The 22,349-nt window shown below is 41.0% G+C and overlaps 1 protein-coding gene and 1 long non-coding RNA gene across 3 annotated transcripts; one reads left to right on the top strand and one right to left on the bottom strand.

The window, feature by feature from the left end:
- Positions 1 to 528: 528 nt before the first annotated feature.
- On the bottom strand, positions 529 to 8,133 carry LOC148670514 (antigen WC1.1-like). The gene is made up of 10 exons (XM_088631024.1): positions 7,885 to 8,133; positions 6,655 to 6,957; positions 5,849 to 6,160; positions 4,998 to 5,141; positions 4,535 to 4,633; positions 4,170 to 4,241; positions 3,625 to 3,711; positions 3,039 to 3,125; positions 2,779 to 2,850; positions 529 to 1,068 (listed from the first exon to the last, which is right to left on the bottom strand). The coding sequence occupies exons 1-10, from the start codon at positions 8,051 to 8,053 to the stop codon at positions 893 to 895; spliced, it is 1,521 nt and encodes a 506-aa protein (XP_088487150.1). The 5' UTR covers positions 8,054 to 8,133; the 3' UTR covers positions 529 to 892.
- An 8,453-nt stretch (positions 8,134 to 16,586) lies between these two features.
- On the top strand, positions 16,587 to 22,307 carry LOC148670513 (uncharacterized). Of its 2 annotated transcripts, none has more exons than XR_015937031.1 (4): positions 16,587 to 16,700; positions 21,396 to 21,488; positions 21,832 to 21,911; positions 22,265 to 22,307. It is a non-coding gene; the product is annotated as an uncharacterized LOC148670513 (long non-coding RNA). The 2 variants fall into 2 exon arrangements; XR_015937030.1 differs by lacking the exon at positions 16,587 to 16,700 and adding an exon at positions 20,318 to 20,683.
- The last annotated feature ends 42 nt before the right edge of the window (positions 22,308 to 22,349 follow it).

Raw genomic sequence — 22,349 nt, 5'->3', positions numbered from 1 at the left:
TCCTCAAATGTTTACTTGGTGTAGCTTGAAATGTGCAAAACACTCACATTTCTTTCAAATATGAAGATGTTTTACTGTATCTAGTGCTCTGTACTGGTCAATTTGGGTGCTATAAAATACCTATGGTTTGAGGTGCAGTATAAAGTGAATATTGGGGTGTCTCTAGTGCTGTGGGATGCTGTGTTTTAAATTGAGCAGCTCCTGAAGGCAGGACAAGGAGTCTTAGATAGATAGATGCAATTTCTTCTCATGGGATCAATAAAGTTTCTATCTATCTTAACCTTTTGATTTGAAGGGAATGTAAATAACAGCCAGGTTGTCTCTTTGGTTGTGTTGTATCTGGCTCTGTCGACAGTGCCTTTTGTTCCTTGTGTGGATTAAATCATACTTATGAATTGATCACAAACATTTAGGCATTCTCTCCTTCTGGGGTTGATTTTATCATTGTGAGTGGCCAAAGGTTCCTTATATATTTAATTAAAAGTCTTTAATTGTACAAAATTAAGAAATTACAAATGAATGACACAATGGTTTTAAAAAGTTTATTTTTAAAAAGGAAATGTTAAGAAAATGTCTATACATTTCTGCACATCAGAAATGTTACATTCAGAATTCTATATCAATTAATAGTTTTATTTCAGAAACATATCATATTGTACAAGAAAAAAGACTGAATGGAATAGGGAACTTTAAGGTCTCCCTGTTTTAAAACACAAACTGCAGGTCCTGTAGACAAAGTCAATGAGGACAGTGACTCACTGGTCAGAGCTCTCAGGTGACAGACAGTGTCAGTGTGGAAGCAGTGGAGTGAAGTGGACTCAGGTCACAGACAGTCTCAGTGCTCAGAACTGTTGTAAGACTGTGTGACTCTGTTGGTGAAGCTCTTCTGTGTCTAGACCTGCTGGAGGAGGTTCTCCCAGACAGCTCTGTCAGTCTCACAGCGCCCATCCTCTCCCTGAGAGTCATCCCCAACATCATCGTAGTCAGTCCTATCAGGGGCAGGGGCTCCTTCTTCAGAGGGCAGTGTGGGCAGGACCCTGTCCACTCCAGGGCCAGGCTGGAGGACACCTGACAGAGAGACAGACTCATGATTTGTCAAATGAGCCAGTTATTGAAATAATATTGTTACATATTAGGATTATGAAAATTGTGAATATAAAAAATGACTGAGTAGATAAATTAAAAAATACATTAATCATAACCCCCAACTTTTAAAGATTTTGCCAAGAATATACCCAAGCATTTGGTATAGTTAAAGGCACATAAGAGATTTGTTCTTTGGAACAGCTTTATTGAAAAAAAGTAATAGTTGAGACAATTAGTTAAATATTTGTTAACAACACTACACACAACATAAACATACAACACGCAATTACAAATTTGCTAACAAGGTGTTTTAGACACCTACATCCTAAACACCCAGAAAATCCTCAAACTGCTACCAAGTATTCAGCTTTTACAGAACACCTACATAAAAGAAAGAGATAAACCAAACCTTCTAAACCAAAGACATTACAACCTACAGTTAAATCTCTTTCTTTGTGAACCCAATTGCTACAAAATGAATAGGAACCTATCTCCCTGTTCTAAAGATGCTCCCACTAGCCAGGAGAGGCACTTTTTAACTAAGGGATTATATAAAAAAGAAATAAAAGTTTCTAAAAACAACAGAAAGGCAAGCTCTCTTTATGAGGTTCAAAGACTAAACTCCAGTCTGGTCTTTCCAGTTGATCTGGACAAGTAGTAGAAGCAAGAAGTAGCTCTCGCCTTCTATCATTCCTGGACAGTTGATTGACAATCATTTACCCAGAACTTTATGGTTGCTTTGATCTCTGAATCTCACACCTCAGCATCTCAGCAAACATCTCCTTGCTTTGCAGCCACTAGCCATGTACTGTAATTGGAATTGGAATTGATGACATTACCCAGGTGTACCTAGATTTTTTAAAACACTTACATAGTCACAATAGTGTAGTGAATGGGGATTTTAATTTTCTGTAACAATCAGAAATTATAGCGGTATATTTTGAGAGTACTTGTAGACTTTTAGGAACTAATCAAACATAATAATCTATAGTCTCACACATGTATTCTAACCAGACAATATACAATTTATTGATATAATCATAATTTGCATAACAAACAATAAGCATAATAAACATACTGTATCTGAGAAGTACTCTGCTTTGATATCAATGGCTATTAGTGGGCTAACAGTTATAGTATACAGAATAGATGTTACAATATTGTACTCAAAAGCATTTAATAGGTTTTTTTAATTAAATTGTATCTTTTTGGAAGAATTGATGATTCAGTGTAGAATTAACTTATACTTATGAAGTATCAATGCTCTAAAACCACAGTGAGGAAGACCTAGTAATTTCTGAGCCTAGTAATTCTCTCTGCAGTCAGAGAACAGAATTCCTGGTCTTGGGGAATCTAAAGCTTTATTCTGCCCAGACCTCATTCCCTCATCATTAATCAGCTGCTGATCAATTTAAATCAATTGAAATCTGATTGGCTAGGTGTGTCAGTAGGTGGGTTTCAGTGACACTGTGATCTTTGTGATCTAACTTTGTACAATTCAGGTCACTCAGTCTTTATTGGCTGTTATTGATCCTTGTAGGACATGATAGAGTGAAGCTACCGCTACTTCAAAATGCCTGATTCCCCCCTGTCTTGGATGACAGTGCAACAGAGATGGATTACTGGAGGTTATCTTTCCCATCCCTGAACTACCTAACCCACACTGAGCCCCCTGGGTGTAGCCCCTTTTACCTGAAGTGGGGTCTTCCTCACTGCTAAACACATCACTGTACCCAGAGGGTGTCTCATCAGAGAGGAGTCTCCCTGTGAACAGAAGAGCAGGTCAGTAATGGCTCTGTCATTCTGACACAGACTGACCTGTCAGAGACCTTTTCTCTTCCAGGTAGTGTTTATTTGCAGATATGAAATTAGGTTGAGACTAATTTCTAATGACAAAGGCTACTGTGGGCTGGTACTGGGGGTACTCCTTAGTCTTTTTTATAATAACTCACCTGACACAGTGTCTGGACTCTGGGGCACAGTGATGGCATCATCAAAGTACTCAGGGGCCTCTTCTTTCACAGAGGACATCAGCTTTCCTAAAGCACACAGAGCACAGCTTCACTGTCACACATCAGCACACTGAGTTATCTAGAGCACAGGACTGCTGGAGCTCATCAGAACACACTGATTAACTGAACATCACACAGGATCTAAAACTCCAGGCTCTAAGTACAGGAGATCAGGGGGAACCTGATTTCCAGTCCTATTCACAACTGTAATAAATGTAAAACAATTCCTAGATTTTCAAATAAGATGTTGAAGGAAAACAAGGCAGAGAAAGTTTGGCTGTATTTGGACAGTGAGGGTGGTGATGTGAACCCTATGAGATACTGAAGAGGAGCCGGACACTGGCAGCAGTGACCCAGAGTGAGTGTGCAGGGCTGAGATCACAGGGAGAGAGTCAGATTCATGTAACTGGTGCAGAGTAGTACAGACTCCGTATTCAGAGGCTGAGATCCAAGAAAGAGTAGAGAGATTCAGACTCTGTGGGATTGGTGCAGAGTTTCCCCATGTGATTGGACTGAAATAACCCACCTGACAAGGCATCTGGACTCTGAGGTACAGTTACAGCATCATCATAGTACTCTGGGATCTCTTCTTTCAGAGGAGTTATTGAGTCTCCTGAACCACACAGAGAGACAGAGAATTTACACTTCAGGACTCAGACTTACTTTGACCATAGAGCTGCAAAGTAATTGGAAAGTGTGATTTTAAATGTTTTATGGTGTATAGTTAAGCCAAAACTCTAGGGTCGCTGATTTATCTGATCTGAAAGGCAGCATGCTGTTCCGCAGTCTCCTTTCCTATCAAAACCAATGAGAGCAGCACCCTGTTTACCACCCCAGTATTGACCAGGTCTAGTTTTGCTCAGCATCTATGATTTGCTGAGATAATGCTAGTGTGAGGCAACACTGAAAAACAGACTTCATAAAGTATCAAACACGTGTGGTTATATTTATATAATTCAGGATTTTCTACATAAGTTCTCTAAATGTCAGCGTGGTTTGAGGTGAGAGTGAGTACTGAACTGAAGACCTCCTCACTCCCACACTGAGCCCCCTGACTCAACCTCCCCTCACCTGGTACTGGGTCTCCCTCACTGTCCTCCACATCATCATATCCAGAGGGCAGATCATCAGAGAGGAATCTCCCTGTGAACAGGAGGACAGATCAGTATTACCTGCAGTCAGACAGCAGCCTCACTGTCCTCTACTGGAAGAGAAGCCAGTGTGTGAGTTTGTGTTTATAAGGCAGATCCAGAATCGTGCTGTGTTGATTTTCTTCACTTAGTTTGACACCAGTTGAGAAAAAACCCTACAGGTTTAAAACTAAAAAATACCCTTTTTGTCAGAAACCAGTTGAGTGAGATTTTCTACAAGTGTAAGTCCTCAGATTTTCCTTAGAGGGTGGAGACTAATCACACCTGAAGACTCTCTCCACTCACCTCTCCTGGGGGCGCTGTAGGTTCCCTCTCTGGCCAGTTTGTACTCTATTTCCTCGTAGACGGCATCATGATAGGGGGCAAGTGCTCCCTCAGATAGGGCTGTGTGAGAAAACAGACACTCAGGGTTAACATACAGGGAGAGGAGTACAAGATAAAAAAAAACTATTTTGGATATTTGAGCACACAAATGTTATGATTCTGGATTTGCAAATTTCCTGATATCTCCACCTGTAATTGTTGCTAATCTTTTTCAAATAATCTTTCTTAAACTTCAAATGGATTTCTCTACCCTATTAAAATTGCTCACATCCAGCACACCTTTAAATTAGACAGGTTTTACCTCAGGCAATTGTGATTTTAAAGCAGGTTTATTCCTCAAGGTAATTATGTAAATATAAGTTCCATGTGAGTGACAGAACTGACCACTAGAGGTCACTATGTGGATGGAGAGTTCTCTCCCTACCTTTCCTCAGCTTCCTGTTCTGGATCAGCTGCCCCACTAACAGAGCCAGCACCACGAAGAGCAGAGCCCCCAGCAGCAGGAGGACCAGGGGCGAGGCAGACAGGCCTCCCAGCGGCTGTGTCTGGGGTGTTGTCCTGGTTCTGCCTGAGAGAGGGGGAGACAATGGATGAACAGGGATCAGGAGAGGTGCTCTTGGGCTCATATACACTTCGACAGATGGAATGTCCTGTTCTCCTCCTGTTCCGATATGTGGCTCTCATGGCTTCAGGGTGAACCCAAGATCAACGAAGAATAGTTAAGAATTCCAAATCTAAACCACCAGGACTGTCAGTAAATCAGTGATGAAAGAGAGGACACTAGCACTAGATCTACACCGGGAAACTGAAAACACTGATCTTCACAATGAGGGAGGAGAGGAGACACTACAGCAACACTGGGAATCTGAAGAGACAGAAAGACAGGAGTTATCAATGACAAGGAGGATTTATGTTCACCTATAGCTGTTGTTGGACTGGCTGTTGTCTCTGACAAACCTGTAAAAGAGATAGGAGAGCTGTCAATATATTGCCTTTGGTTTTACAGCAGGTTGAATCCACAGTGGTCTTAAAAAGAAAATCTTTACATTTGTTCCTTGAGGTCAAATCTAGGATTGCTGGATGAATGGTGTCTTGTTCGGAATTAAAGCCTAGTGTTGTTCACATACACAGGGCTACAAAACATCCCAATCTTGTGACTGATGATCTTAGGTGGATTAGTTAGATATAAAGCAGTGATAGAGTATGGGTGACATCAGTCTAACTTCTCCATTGATCTGCTACCTTGTTCATCTACAGTTCTAAGACTATCCTCACCTGTACAGGTAACCCCCGCATCCTCCTTGTGTCGACAGTCACTCTGATTCAGTCCAGAGTGACAGCAGTCCCACAGGTGAAGTTCACTGCCTGTGCAGTTCACCTCGTCCAGCCAGATGGCGCCGTTTCCTGGTCCGAATGAGGCCTCTATTGCTGCACTCACTGCGTCCCCACAGCCCAGCTGTCTGCAGACCACCTGGGCCTCCTGCAGGTCCCAGGAGTCGTCACAGACTGTCCCCCAGGAGCCCTCATACCGCAACTCCACCCGGCCAGAGCAGTTAGTGCCTCCAACCAGGCGCAGAGCCAGTGGGACTGAAAGTCAACAGAAAGGTTATTCAGTGTCATTAGATCTATGACTGTAGACGAGAGCAGAGAGGTTACTGAGTGTCTTCAGCTCAGTGACTGTAGTAGAGGTTAGTGAGGTATTGAGTGGCTCTAGAAGAGAGCTGTATGGTTACTGTTCCTCAGCTCAGGGCTGCAGTGTCTCTGACTGTTTTACACACTGAACTCACTTGGGCAGTGCTGCTGAGGCTGCTCTTCCTGAGGGGCTAGAGTGCTTCTGTCAGCTTCTTTTCTAGGACCTTCAAAGATTAATAGTCATATAAAAACATTATTATTATAAAATGAATAACAATGACATTGCTTTCATTTTTATACATGTTTGGATATAAATTTATAATAATTCAATTGAAAGCTCTTATTATGTTCTGAACTTGGCAAAACACTAATCCACAGAGCCGCTCGAGATAAAGACAATCACTGCAGAGCTGTTTAAGAGGAAGGCAGCATTACTCTTCACTCTCTACCTGAGCAGGTGATATTAGCCACTTCTTGGTCTGTGCAGTCATTCTGACCCCAGGGGGAGGAGGGACACTGCCACAGGGAAGAGTCATGTTTGCGACAGGAGACAAAGTCCAGCCATTTGGGATCTGGGCTCAGCCTGGAGTTTGTCTCTCTGATGGTGCCCTTGTCTCCACAGCCCAGCTGTTTACAGATCACTGCAGCTGTGGAGTCAGTCATGCCGTTCTGATACACAATGCCCCAGGTGCCATTGTAGTAAACCTCTGCCTGTCCTGAACAGCCTGCAGACAGTCTCAGCAGAGTGTAATCTGTCAAGACAGCAGGGAAAGTTAAAGGAAACAAACCCTGACAAGACAGCCCAACGTTTCATTCTGAACTGGTAAAAAACAACTAGCAATGAAATGAAATGAACATGTAATGAAACAATGACAGCTGTACAATAACACAGTTGACATGAAGGTGACAGGCAGGACTGTGTGGTTCTGTTCATTCAGAACCTGGACAGTGCATCACACAGAACTTTAAAATCCCATTACATGATCAGGTTCTGACCCAAAACATCATTCTGATCAGCTTGGCTATTCAGCAGCAGCACAACTAAGAGACTGAGGCATGAAAGTAGAACTCTTGGCTCAGGATGAGCGGTGCAGCGTTCTGAATGGAGAAAACGTGGCTCAGGGTGACATTTAACACTGTGTGGGTCATCAGGATCTGACCAGAAGCCATTCTTGGAACAAATCAAAATGAAACATTTGAGGCAGAAAATCATGAAAGATAATGGCCAAGACAAATACACCCAAACAGACAACAGGTCTTATTGATGTGAGAAGTTTAAAGTTTGGACCCTAGATTTTACTGGAGGACTGAGATGAATATATCCCCATTCACTAGTGGAGGGGAATTTCTCTTGAGTTTCTTTCTCTCTTTATTTATTTTTGCTGGGATGTGAATATGTGCATTCACAACTGTATCATAAATATAAATATTTATTTTAAAATTAATTCTGCATCCAGCTCAGTCTTTTCCTCAACAAGATGCATTTAAGCACTCCAGATGCAAACCATATCCACAATGTGGAATTCCAGTATGTGGATTATTTTATTTAGTTAACTTACTGAACACAAGATTCTCACATTCTCACAAGTCAAAAATATTTAGGCACTCTAGATGCAAGCCATATCCACAATGTGGGATTAAAGAATCGGAATCATTGTAATTTTAATTATCTCCCCTACCTGAACACAGGATTCTCACATCCTCCTTGTGTCCACAGTCATGCCGTCCCCACCCTGCTGAGGGACACTCCCACAGAGACGACTCGTTCCCCAGACAGCCCACCTCGTCCAGCCAGATGGGTCCAGTTCCCTGGCTGAAGGAGGCCGGCACTGGGGCAGTGAGGGCCATCCCACACTGGAGCTGTCTGCATACCACCTGAGAGTCTGCCAGGTCCCAGGAGTCATCGCAGACTGCCCCCCAGGAACCATTGTGATATACCTCCAGCCTCCCAGCACAGTCACCTCCTGCACCAACCAGCCTGAGGGACAGCTGATCTAGGAGCAGAGAATTAGAGGTTAGGGGTCCAGAGGTCAGTGCAGTACTAAGAGATCACCATGACCTGCTGTTACAAGTTGAAGATTATCTCGGCCCACTAGGCACAGCAGATACAGTTCAAGTACAATGTTTCTTGACTTTTGATTAATTTAATATATACTTATTGTAACAGATTGTTCATAAGCAGTATACCAGATAAGTTACTTTTCTGACCCACTGCTGGGCACAGAGACAATAGCTCCACCGGTGACAAATTGCAGTATTCAGATAGATGCGTTTGCTGTAGATCCCAAAGACCCTAGTGTGTTTGTGACACACAGAAAAAACTGCACACACACAGCTGTTGCCTCACTGACTGATCTGGGATTCCACTGAGCAACAGAGACATCAACACACACTGAGAGCCCTGGAGATACAGAACAGGGGCTAATTCATACCTGGTGTTTTGGAAAAGGGAACAGCTGAAGAAGGGAAACCTGTGAAACAAACAGAGAGAGAGAAAACAGACTGTGAACCATGTGTGAGAGGTGCAGTTTAGCACCAGAAATGAAACTAGAATTAAAACAGCACTGATGTGATTAAGACAGTCTTCAATCTCTCTTTACCTGCTCCAGGTGAATCTCTGGTCATATTTGAGTCTGTAAAACAGAAGAAAGGAGCTCATTTCTGTCCACAGGAGTGATGTTTCACCAGTGCAGGGTCAGCTGTGTGTGGGGCTCAACTGTACATAACATCTGTAATTATTGACTTTCTGAGACTCACTTTCTTTTCAGCCTCCTGTTAAATAGGGCTCCATTAATTAAACTAATTAAACAGTTCAGGTGTTAATTACGGGATACTGAGGTACAGAACTTTCTTTCATCTTTTAGAACCATCAGTGAAATCAATATAAATATAAAACTGATTTTTAGTCCTCAGTGAATTGTTGTACCTAATCATCTGAAAAAAAATGACAATGAAAATGATTACCCCTTTAGTTAATATTTGAGTTATATATTAAATGATTCAAATACGCTCACATGCTTTAAGGAATATATTTTTACTGGCAGCGTGTAACAGAGCAGGTATTCAGTAAATCATGAAGACAGTGTGCTGCTGTGTGTAAGCACATGATTTTTAAACATAATTCTCACCAGAGCAGATGACTCCTGCGTCCTGTCCATGAGAGCACACTGCTCTCCCCCATGAAGAGACAGCACAGTGTGAGAGACAGCTCTCATTGCCCCGGCACTCAAACGCATCAGCCCATACTGGTCCACTGCCCTGTCCAAACCAGGCCTGTCCTGGAGCTGCTACAGCCTCCCCACAGCCCAGCTGCTGGCAGAGAACACTGGCATCTCTCAGGTCCCAGTACAGGTCACACACTGTCCCCCAGTCCCTGAAGAGCCACTGTAACTCCACTCGGCCAGAGCAGGAGTCCGAGCCATTCACCAGCCTGAACCCTGTGTATCCTGCACACCGGACAGGGGAGAGAGCAGAGACAAAGTGTCACAACACAACAACCAGCAATAACCCTTCAAGTATCCTTACAATACTGAGCTTTAAATTACTGTCATATAAGTATCTCACTAACGTGTTACTGTTCGATCCAATTCAATCTGAAATACTTTCTTTATCAGCAAGGAAGGTAATTTATGGTTTAATTAAGTTACTGTTGATCAGAAGATCATCGTATTGAGTTTTCATGGTTAAACACCAATCCCCAGTATTGAATCAGAGCTATAGCAACACTTATTTGTTTCTCTTCTAAGCTTCAGTTTTGAGCTCCATTAAAAACAAAATGAAATGAATTATCCCCCTCTTACCAAAACACTCCAGTCCCACATCGTTCTCATGGGTGCAGCTCTGTGTCTTTGTGGAGGACTTTGGACAGAAGAACAGGTGCGATTCACTTCCCTGGCACTGAAACTCCTCTGTCCAGACCTGTCCCTCCCCCTTCCCGAAATGAGCCCCCTTCGGCACCTGTGAGGGAACCCCACAGTCCAGCTCTCGACAGACAACTTCTGCATCCTCCCAGTCAAAGTCAGAGTCACACACTGAGCCCCAGGTCTCTCCGTGCTGCACTTCCAGTCTCCCAGAGCAGAGATCACTGCCGCCAACCAGTCTGACCCCTCGATGAGCTGGAATATCAGAACAATAACAGAGATCACTAACCACTCAATATGTTTGAATATCAGAAAAGATAGGAAGAGAAAGCAATAATATTCATTATATGAACACATTTCTGAGGAATTCTAAAGAATATTAATTATTGCTATTCACTATGCTGGAATCTTAGAAAATTCCTGAGCAAAACTTAATTTGCAAATTATTAAGAACACATTCAACACATTCACTGCAGATCAAGTCACTGTCACATAAACACTGAGAGATCTAAGAAAATGAATTAAAGTGACCAGTAAGTCTGGACCCCCCCACATTGTGACGGGATTCTGGGCTTCGTCACAAAATATGAACATAATACTTCTCACAGACAATATCCTAGTGTATCCTAGTTTAAGATGATAGAAAACAGGGAAATAATTTGATACATGTGGTATTTCAACTTAGACCTAGTTGGAAAGAAATTGATATAAACTATCCTACCAGAGCAGAGCACACCGGCATCCTTGTGATGGCCACAATTTTCCACTCTCCACCCAGGAGATCTACAGTCCCTGAGTGCTGACTCCTGCCCAGTTGTGCCCAGCTGTGTCACTGTAGTGGATATTGTCTGCAATTACTGTATGGCTTCAGTTGGCTTTGTCTTGAGTTCCTGTATATTTTCCAGGGCATTTGGCCACTACAGTGGACAGTGTTGTAATGCCTGTGTTCCTGTGTTATTGGGAGTTGTGGTCACTACAGTGGACAGTGACTGTGGTGAGTGGATGACTTTAGAGAGCTGGGACTTGTGTTCTTGTGTTTCTGGGAACTGGGGTCAGTGGCTGCCAGGTGCTTCACTACTGTGCTGCTGTGGTGCTGAGATGCATTTGAGGCATATATCCTCATTCTCTGTGTGAACTATGAACAATGTATTTCTTGCCTTTAACTCTCAACATCTAAATTGAACACATGATTGTCTGATTAAATTATATTAAAGCACAACATTTTCACCAATACCAGATAGGTTTAACACGGACAGGCATACTGTGACTATTTATATTATTGTGATGTTGTCTTGAAAAACTGCTAAAAAACAAGTCCTGTGGTTATAAATCTCTAAGTGAAATCCTGTTTAATATTTATATTTTTTTATGTCATATGATGTTAACCCTTTAAAAACTACAAGAACCAATTGTGCTAGGATTCAACTATTTTACGTTTTCAGTATTTCAGCTTTTTCATGATCATATCTCTGTATAAGGAAGAATATACACTAATATACACTAATACACTAATATACACTAAAAACGTTCTATCACAATGGAACATGACTTTTTTTTATAAAACCTAGAAGAAATACTTGTTTTCACAGCAACTGAATGTCACACAGCTTAAAGACAGAACACACAAGAGACATAATATCTGCATTAAAACTTAAAACTTAATTCTCTAGCACTTTAATCTTTTATGACACATTTACTGTATGTATATCTGTTAATAAAAATATCAGAAACTTAAAAGTACTCCAGCCTTTAATAACAAACTTATTTCTATTAGTGCATCCGTCTGTAATTATACAATAATTAATAGGTTTATTCCATGCTGAAAGAAAGAAGAAAGAAAACACGTTTTGGCCGTGGAGCCTTCTTCAGGTGTGGAAAACAATCCAGGGTAAATATTTCTGAATCACCCTGTGTGATAATGAAACAATCAACAAGCTAAATATTTCTGAATCAGCCTGTATGCTATTATATTATTATGGAATACTTTTTCTCATTTGTCACATATTCCAGCATATCACTCAAACTGCTGCTAACATATGAATAATTGTATTATTATTAGTGCAACAGATTAGGATTTGTAAACAACTTTTTAAATAGATTTTATATACTAATTTTCATGTAACATTTCTACATAAAATCACAAATTATCAAGAGAGTGATAATGACCAGTGTAGATGATTAACATGGTAACATAAAAAACACTCTTGACCCAGCCTGACATAGACATGTCTTATACAGCATAGTTTCTAAATGTGTATAAATGATGTATTAATAACATGTTATTATACCAACAGGTATACTAGAAAGATGAGTGTAGTACATGTAGCATCCATGGTGTAAATATTATTAATGCTGATTTATTTAATATAATTACCATAGATTGTATTTTTTTTCTGAACTTGCAAACTCAGACAAAAATCATTTTGAACAATTTTTGATAAATTCCCGCAAAGCTTCATTTAAAAAAAAAATCTCCCAACCACAGTCCTCTTGCTCCTTTTCTATCGAAAACTATAACCTTATGATTAAACTTACATTGATGGATGTGGAATTATTATTAATATGGGTGATTTAAAAAAATAAAGTGGGTCTAGGAATTGATTATTTTTCCTGAGTTAAAGAACCTGAATGAAATTAATAATACTAATTAATTTAATAAAATATTTTAAAAATATTTAAAAAATATTTTAAAAATATTTTAAAAATTTAAAAAATTTTAATAATATTTTAGTAATATTTAGTAATATTCTGTAGATTAATAAAATACAAAGATTTCAAACTAAAACTATTCTAAGCAGCTAATTATGTTTCCTCAATCGTACACTCAGAAAAAAAGTTATAATAACTGGTATAGTTATTTTAATTTTAATAATTTCATAACCTGCAAAGCTGATTGTCAAATAAACATGAAAAAATTTTCAACCCACTTTTTTCTCATTTTCCATCTAAACTTTAATTTCAGTTAATCTTACATTTCAGACATGACAGGAAAATACTGGACACTTACTGGCTGAGCTGTGCAGCACCAGGACAGCGAGAGAGAAGACGTACAGGCAGCTCTCCATTGTCATCAGGACAGAGCTCAGTTGAGACCCCTGTCTTCACCCCTGAGCCCACAGGGCAACTGAGCTGCTCCTCCGCACCCCAGACCCCCAGTAACAACACAGCCCCCCGCCCCGCCAATCACACACAGACTGCCTTTTCAGACTGACAGCAGGAACTTCTCACACAGGCGGGACGGCCAATCAGACAGGGTCCTTTCAGTCTTCTCCATATATATGAGAGCCACATCACTGTTTCCTCGCCTGAAGACACTCCCAGCAGTGCGGAGGGGAGGAGAGACAGGAGCAGCTTTGTGTCTCACAGGGCTGCAGGTGCTGCAAGGGCAGGAAGAGATCAGATATTGAACTGAAATAAATTGTAGACAAGTATTATATTTGTAAATCAGTATCAAGATAATCAATTATATTTATATGGTCCTGTAATTCTTGCTGTCTGTATCAGGCAGTGTCTAGTGAGTGGTGTCCTGAATATGGTCCTGTGTTTCTTCCTGCCTGTGTCAGGCAGTGTCTAATGACTGGTGTCCTGCAGTGAATCATAAAGAAGTTGTTGTGTCTCCGGACAGCAATGTATTCTGGTCCTGGTCAAGCACAGTGTGAGGAGAGCCTGTTCTCATGGTGGAAGTGAAGTCACTGAGGTCATCACAGGAATACAGAGACAAGGACTGAATAAGAACTGGCTGTCCTGTGGCTCTGATCAGAGATCAATAATTTAAATGAAAAAGAAAGAAAAGCCCAGCAGTGATTGTCCCCTCTGTGCTGCCTGGTGGACAGCAGCTCTTCCAGTTGAGTCCCTCAGACCCTGAGTCTGTCCCTGTGCAGCTCCAGCCCACACAGATGTTCCAGCCCCTCCAGCTGTGACCCCAGCATCTCTCTGTGTGGAGCCAACTGTGTGACTGATTAATAGTAGTGGTAGTAGCAGTAGTGTCAGTGGCAGCAGTATTAGTAGCAGTAACAGTACTACTAGTAGCTTTAGTAACATTAGTAGTAGCAGTTGGAGTAGCAGTAAAATCTTATAAGTTGCAGTTGTATCAGTGTCAGCAGAATTAGTAGGTGTAGTAACAGTAGTAATACTAAAAGCATGAGCAGTAGTAACAAAAGTAGTATTGTAGTTATGCTGTAATGCTGTATTTAAACTGTTTAGTTCAACAATATAGCAAAGCTGTGTTGCAGCTTCACTATAAGAACTGCAACAGCAGGAGCAGAAGAGCAGGAGTCAGTTTCAAAGTTGGAAAAACAACAAAAAGAAAAAATCTGCACTTGTTAATAGACTGAGGCTGAACTGTGAGAACACAGCTCACATCCTCCTTGTTAATAGTAGTAGAAGTAGTAGCAGTGGCAGCAGTAGTAGCAGTTACAGTAGTACCTGCAGCAGTAGTAACAGTAGTACTAGTAGCTTTAGTAGTAGCAGTAAAATATTACTACTTGCAGTTGTATCTGTAGCAGTGATAGTAGTAGCTGTCATAGTTGTAGTAGCAGTAGTAGGTGTAGTAATAGTAGCAGTATTTGCAGTAGTAGTAATAGCAGCAGTAGTATTTGTCACCTTAATAACTGCAGGAGAAAAAGAGCAAGAGTCAGTTTCAAAGCATAAAGAAACAACAAAATGATAAATAATGATGATGATTAATGATAATATATGATTATAATGATTAATTAGAAACAATCAGTCCTTGTTAATACAGCCTAACAGTGGTGATTTAAGGCCACAATCCCTGCTGGGCCAGCATGAAAACTTTTCACATAATGACATGACAACATATTTTTACAGAAGGACATATTATCTTCAGTAAAACTGCACTATCTCTTCACTCCCCTGTCTTTAGGAAATGGGTCTGTTTCGTCGGAGCTTAACTGGAACTGCAGGTCAGACTGTGCAGTGAGTTTGTGGTTTATGCTGTGATGTTCAGTGCAGTGTGATGAGGCAGCTGAGAGCTGAGCTGTACAGGAAGACAAACGGAGGAGCCCAGTGTTCAGATATCTTGTCCTGTACAGAGAAACACGGGGAGTCCAGTCAGAGCTCTGTTCCTGTACAGTGAGGCACACAGGGGAGCCCAGTGTTCAGAGCTCTACAGGGTGACAGGTCTTCTACCCACACAGCTGTCTCAGGGCTCAAACAGCTCTCTCAGTGTGTCTCTCAGGGCTGAACAGGAGGGGCAATTCCTGTCAGAATGAAGGCTGGCTCTCAGAGCTCCAGTGTCAGTATGAGGAGAAGCTCTCAGACCTGACTTCTGCCAGAGTCTCTGAGCTTGAGTGGGCAGGAGCACTAAGCTCCTCAGCAGCTGAGAAAAGCCTCCTGTCTCCTGTGGTCACAGTGTGGCTGAACACCTGCACTGTCTTCTCCTCTCTCTCCCCCTTCCTGTCACTCTCGCTGTGTGTGCTCTTATCTGTCCATCTCTCTCTCTTCTCTTCTCTCATTTTGACAGTCTGTGCAGAGTATCTGAAGGGGATGTAACACCACTTGGCAAAGGAGAAATCTTATCAGAGGCAGAATAAAAAAAAATCTTTATCTCCTCTCAGTCAGAGGCGTGTGTGAACTGGGCTCAGGGGTCACTGATCTGGAAGCTGTGGGCTCTGTTCCAGGTCAGAAGCAAGAGGTTTCTATTAACCCTTTCCAGGACCTCCAGCCCTTCAGTATTACTGTCCTGATTCAGTGTCTTTACTGTAAGTCAGCCTCCAAACCTCTGTCAGAAGTGTTTGACTGACAATTGAGCAATATGTGATTATCTCTTATTATTATTTTTACTTATTTAATGAACAGCAGTATTGCCAATCTTACCAGTATATTATGATTATCACCAGCAGCAGACTGATGGTCTTGTCTACAATAGTGACCAGTTGACCAGTTGACCAGTCTGTACCTCTGAGCAGTGGGACTCAGATCACACAGAAGACCTGTCTGTGTGTGATTCCACACCAGCCCTGGGATACAGCGTCTCCCACACGTCTCTCACGGAGTCTTCTAAATATACAGTTAAAGAGAGTCTGATAACAGTTATACAGTTAATTAAATCATCAAACCGGCTGAGGAACTGAGAGCTCGAGTGGAAATAAAACCAGGAGATACTCTTCAACCTTCAGGATCAGGAGTCTGATCCTCCTGGATTCTGTTCTGTGGAGATTCGTGTAAAACGCTTAAAAGCGCTTATTTTAGAGACGTGTGCTCTTTCTTTTCTGCTCCACGGGAGTATGCTTTGTAACGCATTAGTGTGTAAAGTAAACCATAATTTTTTTTCTGTTAAATGAATTTAATTCCTTTGTCGCTCTCCTTCTCCAGCTGTTATAAATCGCTTGTCTTCACAGCCTGGTGTTTTTTACTTTTGGAGATGTTATATCTGTAAGAAAAGCCCCCCGGGCTCCGGACAGGAGTCTCCTCCAGCGGAGACGCGCTCTGCTCTGTCAGAAAGAGCGCTGTGACGTCACAGACAGCAGCCAGAGCGCCGGGATCAGAGAGCTGACCGCGGGAGGCACGCGGAGCGCACGGAGGAGAGTTATTGATCACTTATCTATCGACAACCAATTAATTCTGCACTAAAAAACTAAAAAAACCGTAGAATAATCGATTTGCTTCACCGATTGGTGAGTACTGATTCTTTTCCCGTTGACCCATTTTAAAATCTAGAAAAGAGTCAATATCGATCAATTAACATAGTGCGTTTAGTGTTTATAATGTTCAATCTGAAATTAAAGAATTGTATCCTAGAGCTAGAAAATGATATTCAAAGTTAATACATTTGTTTAAGTAACAGTTTAAATGCATTTTCCATTTGTTTACCAATCATAAGTATGGTAACCACGGCGACACGCGCAGGTCAGTGTGCCCGGCTTGGTGTCTTCCCTTCGTCACAAAGAGTGGTGTGACGTCACGGACAGCAACTAATACTAATGCTAGTGCATTTATGTTAATATTAGTGAGAGTACAACTGGTAGTTTTAATATTAATGCTAGTGTTCATGTGAGTATTAATGATAGCGCTACTGATAGTTTTAGTTTTAATGGTCATATTCATGTTAATATTAATTATAATTATAGTGTTACTGTTACAGTATTAACAGTAGCAGTAGTGTTAGTTTTAGTGATAGCATTACTGTTATTATAAGTAGTTTGTGTCAGTGTTAGTGATAATGATAGTGTAAGTCTTTTGATTTTAGTTTTAATGCTAATATAAATGTTAATATTAGTGCAAATTATAGATTTACTGTTAGATTATGTACACTAGTTGTCATGTTAGTTTTAGTGATAGCATTACTGTTATTATTAGTATTAGTCGTGTAGTAGTAGTTTGTATCACTGTTAGGGATAATGATAGTGTTAGTCATAGTGATAGTGCTGTAATATTAGTGGTATTTGTGTTAGTGTTAGTTATAGTGTATTTGTAGTGTACACTATCTGTGAATGTGTGTAGTGTCTGTGTGTGAATGTGTGTAGGTGGGCTTGGGCTCCAATGCTGTGTCTGACAGAAGTGACCCATCAACAGGTGTTGAGGTCCAGAGTCGCTTGTGAATTTCTAGAGCACTTTATAACTTTCTAGAGTCCAGACCAATTAACAGAAATCTGTGAGTGCTGTGTTTTTATCACAATTAACGTATGTGGTGTCTGTGAGTGTGTGGATATGTGTGAGTGTGTGAGTGTTTGTGAGTGGGTGATGTGTGTGAGTGTGTGAGAGTGTGTGAGTATTAATGATGATAGCACTACTGATAGTTTTAATTTATTGCTAGTATTCATGTTAATATTACTAAGAGTAAATCTGGTAGTTTTACTAATAATACTAGTATTTATTTGAGAATTAGTGATGATAGAGCTACTTTTAAATTTAGTTTTAATGCTAGCATTCATGTTAATATTAGTGATAATCATAGTGTTAGTGTCAGAATATTAATACTCATTGTCATGTTGGTTCTTTTGATAGCATTACTGTTATTATTGGTATTATTAGTGTACTAGTGAGTTTGTATTATTGTTAGAAATAATGATACTGTAAACCGTAATTGCAGTGTTACTGTTGTAATATTACCAGTATTTGTGTTAGTGTTAGTTATAGTGTAACTGTAGGTAAGGTTGTATGTGGTGTCAGTCAGTGTATGAGGGTGTGCCTGTAAGTATGTATAGTGTCTATGTGTATTTCTGTGAATGTGTGGGTGTCAGTGTGTGGGTGTGTATCTGGGAGTGAGTGTAGTGTCTACAGTGTTTGTGTATCTGTAAATATGTGCTAGTGTGTATCTGTGCATGTGTGTGTCTGATTGTGTGCATAAATGTGTGTGGTGTCAGTCAGTATGTGTAGTGTCTGTGTGCGTGAATGTGTGTGAGTGTGTGGGTGTATATCTGTCAGTGTGTTTGAATGTGTGTGTAAGTGGGCTTGGGCTCCACTGCTGTGTCTGAGAAGTGACCCATCAACAGGTGTTGAGGTCCAGAGCTGCTTGCAAATGGAATCACTTTCTAGAGTCCAGACCAACATCCAGAGAGCTGTGAGTCCCCTGTTTTTATCACTATTAGTAGTAATGACAGTAGTAGTATCAGGAGTATTAGTATCAGAATTAGTATTAGAATCTGAAGTCATAGTCGTAGTAGTAATAGCAGCAGTAGCAGCAGTAACAGCAGTGGAAGTTGGATTATCCAAGCAGTTACTTTAGAAACTACAGTATTACACATTTAAACTCTATTTTTCTACGTATGTTTTGTAAAGTGCCTTGATGCTCTGGAGGCATAATAAAAGAAAAAAAAATAATTGATTGATTGAACTTTTTGGACCAAGTACCACCCCTGATCAAACCAAAGCATCCAAGTACCACCTACTAGTCATCTTCTCATAGGAACCCCAGAAAATCTCAATGACCAACATGAGCATGCGTGCGTGCAAACACTCACACACACATATAATAAATATTATAATAATAAACTTCATTTGATATAGCACCTTTAAAGGTGGCTTCTGAAAGCACTTTACAGAATGACAAAAGGAACAACAACAAGTAAAAATAAACAATAAAAAAGCACAATTTCAGTGAGAGGCGTGAGCCTGTTTAGTCGAGCAAAGCAGATGTGATTTCATTGGTCGAGCCTTGATACAATTCACAACAGAGTCTAACAGATTTTAAATTCTCAGGCATTTTCTTGATGGCCAAGATCTCGCGGTGGATGCTGCAGTGCATCCACTTCATATCTGGAGCAACCTCTCTAATTCGTGCAACTACACCGCTGTGTCTGCCTGTCTAGCACCACCTCCGACTCCGACGCATTTTATCCAGTCGATGCTGTTCTCTTCGATAAATTCATTCAGAAGCTGAAATTAGTGTTCTCCGGTAGTTTCTGTTGATAGCAGCTTACAGAACAGAAAGTCCTCATGGGACATGCCCTCAAAGTCATATAGAACGTAAACGAGCAAATTGGCTAAATCAACATCATTTTACAGGCTCATCTCATTACTGTGAAAAGCATCTGCTCATTTTATCGCGCTCTATCAGCATACTTTTGACATCATCCACCATATCAATAATTGTATGAGTGACTGTGTCCTTTGGAGAGGGCAGCAGCTCGAGCAGCTTTTTCTCCACACATAATACGTGTCAGCTCTTTTGGCAATGGTAATCAAAGTTCTTCACAAGTAGTGTGGGACTTACCTGCTTTAGCAATCCGCAAGCTTGCATTTTCCCCGTTTCTATTTCAGGAGTCCATCTCAGAAGTTAGAAGAAGTTTTTATTTCATGCGCATGGGAGCAAAACACAGACGCTCGGTATATTTTTCTCAAATTAACCTAGAAAAGTTCTTAAATATTTTTTCTGTAATCCATCACGTTTTCCTGTGCTCACAAAATTGCCAGATTTCATAGTACGCATTTCTATGCTTTCCAAATTGGCGGTGTTCCAAAATCACGCACATTCTCCTACCTCCCTATTTGCTGGAGATAACTTTTTTTAAATACGATTGGTCACTTGCATTTGTAGCATGCATTCCTATACAATGGTATAGAATTACATTGTAGCTCATTGTGTCCACTCAAGTATTAGCGCACGCTGTATTGTAGTACGTAGGCTGTGTGTTCAATACAAACTAATTTTATTAAAATAGAAAAACCCTTCCCATTTTTTCAGTGCACACAACAAAGTTTCAGGGTCATATGGGATACCACTTGGTGGCGTTCCGTGTACCACAACTGGTACACGTACCATAGTTTGAGAACCACTGGTCTAACAGAACCATCCTGTCAACAGATGTCAACAGAGATAGGCTTGAGACTCAGCCCCAGACCCAGCGATCTGGGAGTCCAATGCTGTTCCTGATCTTATTCTGATTCTTCCTCTTCCTCCTCCCCCTGAAATTAAAACTCATCGCAGTAACAGGGCCCTGCTGTCCTTTCTTGGGGAAGAGAAGACTGTACCTGACAGTGTCTGTGTCTGCATGTGTGTTAGTATGTGAGAGTGTGTGTCTGTGGGTGTGTGTGCTTGTGAGTCTGGTCCAGCCTGTGTCTGTAACAGGACTGTGCCTGACTTCCCCATATCAGGAAGGAGGTAACAGGAGACTTAGCCAATACAGGTTGTGGAGCCAGACCCAAGACCCAGAGAGCAGTGAGTCCACATCATTATTATTAGAATTATAATAATAATAATACTAATAACAACAACAACAACAATAGCAATAACAATAATAATAATAATAATAATAATAATAATAATAATAATAATAATTATTATTATTATTATTATTATTATTATTATTATTATTAGGAGTGAAATGGTGTGTGTGTGTGAGACAGTGAGGGTGAGTGTGAGAGACAGGGGGTCCATTTCTAGAGGGTCTGGTGCATCTCCTGGTTTTCTGACCAGAGCACTTGGTTACAAATATTATCAATTTTTTTTATTTAAACAAAAAACTTTCTAATACCTCTATCCAGGCCTAAAATATTTTACTGTGTCTTGAATATTTTGAGTCTTCAGCAGTAAGAGACATTCAAATATATAATAAAGCACATTATCTCCACATCTTACTAAGAAAATAATTAGCTTAATTGTTAATTGGCCATTTGGAAAGAAACCTGAAGATGCATTTGGCCCTCCAGGGATTGGGATCAGGCTTGAGACTCCTGGTCTAGCAGAACTGGTCCCTCAACAGGTCTCAGCAGGGATGCTGGAGATCATAAAGCTGGATAGCTGAGGGATGGACACTGCTTCTGGATTGAGGACGACAGGCCACTGTCATGTAGTGTCATCCTGGCCCATCATGATGATGATGAAGGTGTGTTTGTGTGAATGGCTGGTAACTCTGTTTCTTCCTCCCCAGCGCCGCCTGAAGAAACACACTCAAGGCGAGAGAGGAATGGCCAAGCAGGGAGAGGGGCATTGCACTGATGCCTGTGGCAGATCACAGAGGAATGTAAGTTTTGGCTTCAACAACATGGTTGGGTGTCTTGTTCAACTCCTCCACCACTCTCTATGTACAGTAGTGCCTCCTGTCCTGACTGTAGGGACTCATCCAGCTGTCTCTTGAGATAAGCCAGGGTATCAGCTTCAACAATTTGGCTAGACAACTTGTTCCACACCCCCGCAACCCTCTATGTAATGAAGTGCCTCCTGCTGTCAGTTTTAAATGCTCTTCCCCAAGTGTTTACTACTGTTTGACTGAGAATACGCCTGTCCTGAGACACATAAACTAAACCAACACACATAAACTTGGTCGGCTTCTGCTGGTGAGACTTAAGCAATCAACTTTCTGACAGGTCTCAACAGAGATGGACGTGACCCTGAAAGGCCAGAGAGGGGGACTGATACTGAGGCTCTGAGCAAAGACTCTTCCAGAGTAAGACGACCAGTGTGTTCTGCTCAGGATGATGATGGTGATGCAGATGATAGTGAAGATAATGAAGGTGGTCTTAATGATGATGGTCTTGATGGTCTTGATGAAAAAGTTGTTGATGATAATGATGATGATGATGATGATGATCATGATGAAGAAGGATATGGTGATAAAGATTGTGGAGTTGATCATTTATTAGAATGGTGATGAAGATGATCATGATGAAGATAGTAGAGATGGTGGAGGTGGGGATGAAGGTGACACAGTAATGCCTGTGTGTGGGTGTGTGTGAAAGGGGAGGTGGGGTTGGGTCAGGTCTGCTACTGTCTGATGGGACAGTATCTCTCCTCCTGCAGATCGTTCAGGAGACGATTACGGACTGTCGGAGGAGTAGGGAGCCTCAGGATGCTGAGAGCTGTGAGTCTGTGAGCCTGCTGTGTC

The sequence above is a fragment of the Lepisosteus platostomus genome, chromosome 5 (assembly GCF_059453375.1).
Source record: "Lepisosteus platostomus isolate fLepPlt1 chromosome 5, fLepPlt1.hap1, whole genome shotgun sequence".
NCBI classification, from domain to species: domain Eukaryota; kingdom Metazoa; phylum Chordata; class Actinopteri; order Semionotiformes; family Lepisosteidae; genus Lepisosteus; species Lepisosteus platostomus.
Note: the sequence above shows the minus strand (reverse complement) of the source record. Positions and strands in the feature narration are given on the sequence as shown.

What these genes read in the sequence shown, in the direction of transcription:
- LOC148670514 (XM_088631024.1), bottom strand. Translation starts at nt 8,053, where the DNA reads ATGGCCCTCACTGCCCCAGTGCCGGCCTCCTTCAGCCAGGGAACTGGA. An exon ending in GAACAGGAAGCTGAGGAAAG is followed by an intron (nt 4,634 to 4,997) that starts GTAGGGAGAGAA and finishes TTTCTCACACAG; the next exon opens with CCCTATCTGAGGGAGCACTT. An exon ending in GAGTCCAGACACTGTGTCAG is followed by an intron (nt 2,851 to 3,038) that starts GTGAGTTATTAT and finishes TTCTGTTCACAG; the next exon opens with GGAGACTCCTCTCTGATGAG.